General features: G+C 38.0%; 1 protein-coding gene across 1 annotated transcript; it reads left to right on the top strand.

The window, feature by feature from the left end:
• LOC127870257 (receptor-interacting serine/threonine-protein kinase 4-like) lies at positions 1-2,787 on the top strand. Its single transcript, XM_052412893.1, has 2 exons — positions 1-801; positions 2,007-2,787. The coding sequence occupies exons 1-2, from the start codon at positions 310-312 to the stop codon at positions 2,628-2,630; spliced, it is 1,116 nt and encodes a 371-aa protein (XP_052268853.1). The 5' UTR covers positions 1-309; the 3' UTR covers positions 2,631-2,787.
• Positions 2,788-2,943: the final 156 nt, after the last annotated feature.

Below are 2,943 nucleotides of genomic sequence, written 5' to 3'. Positions count from 1 at the left end.
TATTTACATACTGAGATCAAATTGACACTAGAATTTTCGAAATTGATTGATTCTAGCTAGGGTTATCATTCATATCTATTTAATGAGTTTGTGTTTTCATTTAAAATGACACTTTGAATGGTTGTGGATAAAACAGCTTTGTGTGCTAAAATCGAACATACAATACCTACTCTGTGTAAAGTAGACCACTATGACTACTTTGTTATCATTGTATTAGAATATTTATACGTGTGATATAGGGAGAATTTAATTAATGAAACCGTCATTATATTTAAATAAATAATTCGTTTAATTTCTATCGCTTAGAACATGACCCAACTGGACAATTCAACTCTGACTGAAAATGTGATTCAAACAATCCGTTGGACTATAGAATATTGCGAGCACCACGGCGTGAAGGAATCTGACTTAGTAACAGTTTTTAAGAATGTCTCCGATAAAGAAATCATCGACTTACTATTTATCGCTATTAAACTCCGTCGTACCAACGTTCTCGCTAGATGTCTGCCTCTGGTCCGAAACCAACTGAAGATTGTTCTAAAATGCGGTAAAACACTGTTGGACAAGCTACTCTGCCTAGCAGTAGAAGCGGGCTGGTTACCGGAAGTACGCATCTTGATCGCCTCAGGGGCGAACCCCAACGCGCGCTACCGCGGATCGCCTCTGATACATTTGGCGGCCGTGCAGGAAGACACCAGAAGTCTCCAAGAGCTGCTGGATGCCGGCGCCGAGATGGACGCTGCCGACGATCGAGGTCAAAAGATCGTACAAAATTTGATAGCATCGCAGCAGAAACATAAGGTAGAATAAAAAAGTTTAGTATGTCCACTTTTGTTTCGTTAGATTATGCGAAATAATAAAAGATATATCTCCGGCCAAAATTGTTGAATGCAGCTTTAAAGTTTCCATCAGATTCGGAAAGTAGTGGTAACAGCAGTTGTTTAACTTTAACACCACTAAAATATCTGACGCAAATTTAAATAAATTGACCATCGTTTAGTGCAAGTTTTGTTTTTGCGATTCGAACTTGTCCTCAAATGCGTATTAAATATACGTAATTTATTCCCGACCGCTGGTCATAAAAGCAGCATTATCACAGCTCAAACTGCTTTTTAATAAATTATCAATTATTCATTCAAATGTTTTTTTCTCTTCTTACAGTCAATAAAATGTGAAATAAGAATGTTAAAGTATGTAACTTAATTAATAACATTGTATTTTTTTTATAAATTAGAGGCAAAAGCGGTGAGATATAACTGGTTCCGTACATAGCTCTACCATACCCTTGCTATGTTCTAATGGTCGATTCAAATATGATCGTTGTCTTATACATGTAGTATTTAAATTTGAAGCTGTTCAGCTATTCTACAGTTTTGAATAAACCATATATACCGAGTTCAATCATTATATTATACATGTTACGTAATTCATGTTTTACTAAGATAAGAATTCGTTATGAGAAAATTCCGATAATACAAAATTACAATGAGCCTCTAATTGCAACACACGATTTTAATTATATGGGTCGTGTTCTGAGAAAACTGGGCATAATGCATGTGCGTAAAGTGTCGTCCTAGATTAGTCAGTGCAGTCCGCACAGGCTAATCAGGGACGACACTTTCCGATTGTATGGTATTTTTAGTTACAAGGAAGTCCCTCCTTACCGAAAATCAAGTTTAGGCGGAAAGTGTCGTCCCTGATTAGCCTAATCTGAGGCAACACTTTACGCACATGCATTATGCCCAGTTTTTTCAGAACACGACTCATATTTATTTGATAATAAACGTCTTCTTTTACATCTTATTTATATTTTGTAAAGTTTCCATAAACATTAATTTGTACATTCAATATATTCGATATTTCCAAATGGGTATTTTGTGATTTTATATAATACAAACACAGAGCTTTGATATTGGATATATTTGTATTTTCTTTTTATAACTAAAGGCATATATATCCAATTAAGCTGTCGTTGTCATTACAGAAAGCTGTCGTTGTCATTACAGAAAGCTGTCTTAGAGTTGCTGCTTAAACACGACGAACTGTGTCTTAAGCCCTCGCTTTCCGGTAAACATCTTCTCCATCTAGCCGCCAGCCACGCACCGGAAGTGGTAGACACGCTAGTCAGCTGCGGATATGACGTCAACCAACCTGACGTCATCAACAAAGATACGGCTCTTCATATCGCGTGCAACATGATGTGCGTGGAGTCTATAGCGTGCCTCGTTAAACATGGCTGTCATTTCAACACGGTAAACGTTCACGGAGAAGCACCGCTTGCAAAACTCATTCAGAAAATAAAATCATTCAGTGACTTTCACTCCAGATCTAGATTTCGTTTAGCAAAGACACTGTACCTGATTGGCTTCCGGCTTAAACTCCCTAGTGTTGAAACTTTAAATGATATGCGTCATAAACAGCCGATACATTGTGGGCGGAATAAGCTTTATGACAAATACCTCGAGGTGCAGCGTACCGTGAACGCCGTTCCCTCGCTCCAGAATCTCAGTCGTCTGGCGGTCAGAGAGACGCTTGCTGATGGCGCAACCCAGCGGCCCGTCGACGCCCTGTACATTCCGGAGCACCTGAAAGGGTTTCTCATGTTCCGCCAGCTCAACATTTCTCAGTGATACATGTACGAGGGACGTGTGTTTAAAATGCCAAAATTCTGGTCAGTTGTCATTGAACACACCAATATATTGTATATTTATTTTCTATTTGTTTAATTGATAAGTTCTGGAGTGTGTATTGCTGTTTAAGAGTCACATTTGAAACCAAAACAGTTAATCTCTTCGTGTTTGTTTTCTGTTGATCGCAGGCGATTGACGAAAAAATCATATTTTACTTGTTATGAATATTAATGCGTCTCTGAGTGTGGTTTCATCGCTAATAAGAGTGAAAATAGATAGTATCTCAATGTTGTATACGTGCAAGGGTCGAGAT

Source organism: Dreissena polymorpha, chromosome 2 (assembly GCF_020536995.1).
Source record: "Dreissena polymorpha isolate Duluth1 chromosome 2, UMN_Dpol_1.0, whole genome shotgun sequence".
NCBI lineage: Eukaryota > Metazoa > Mollusca > Bivalvia > Myida > Dreissenidae > Dreissena > Dreissena polymorpha.
This window is presented reverse-complemented; position numbering and strand designations above follow the sequence as displayed.

Excerpts from the sequence above, each read along its gene's own strand:
- LOC127870257 (XM_052412893.1), top strand. The coding sequence starts at position 310 with ATGACCCAACTGGACAATTCAACTCTGACTGAAAATGTGATTCAAACA. Across the intron at positions 802-2,006 it reads CATCGCAGCAGAAACATAAG|AAAGCTGTCTTAGAGTTGCT; the intron begins GTAGAATAAAAA and ends TTGTCATTACAG.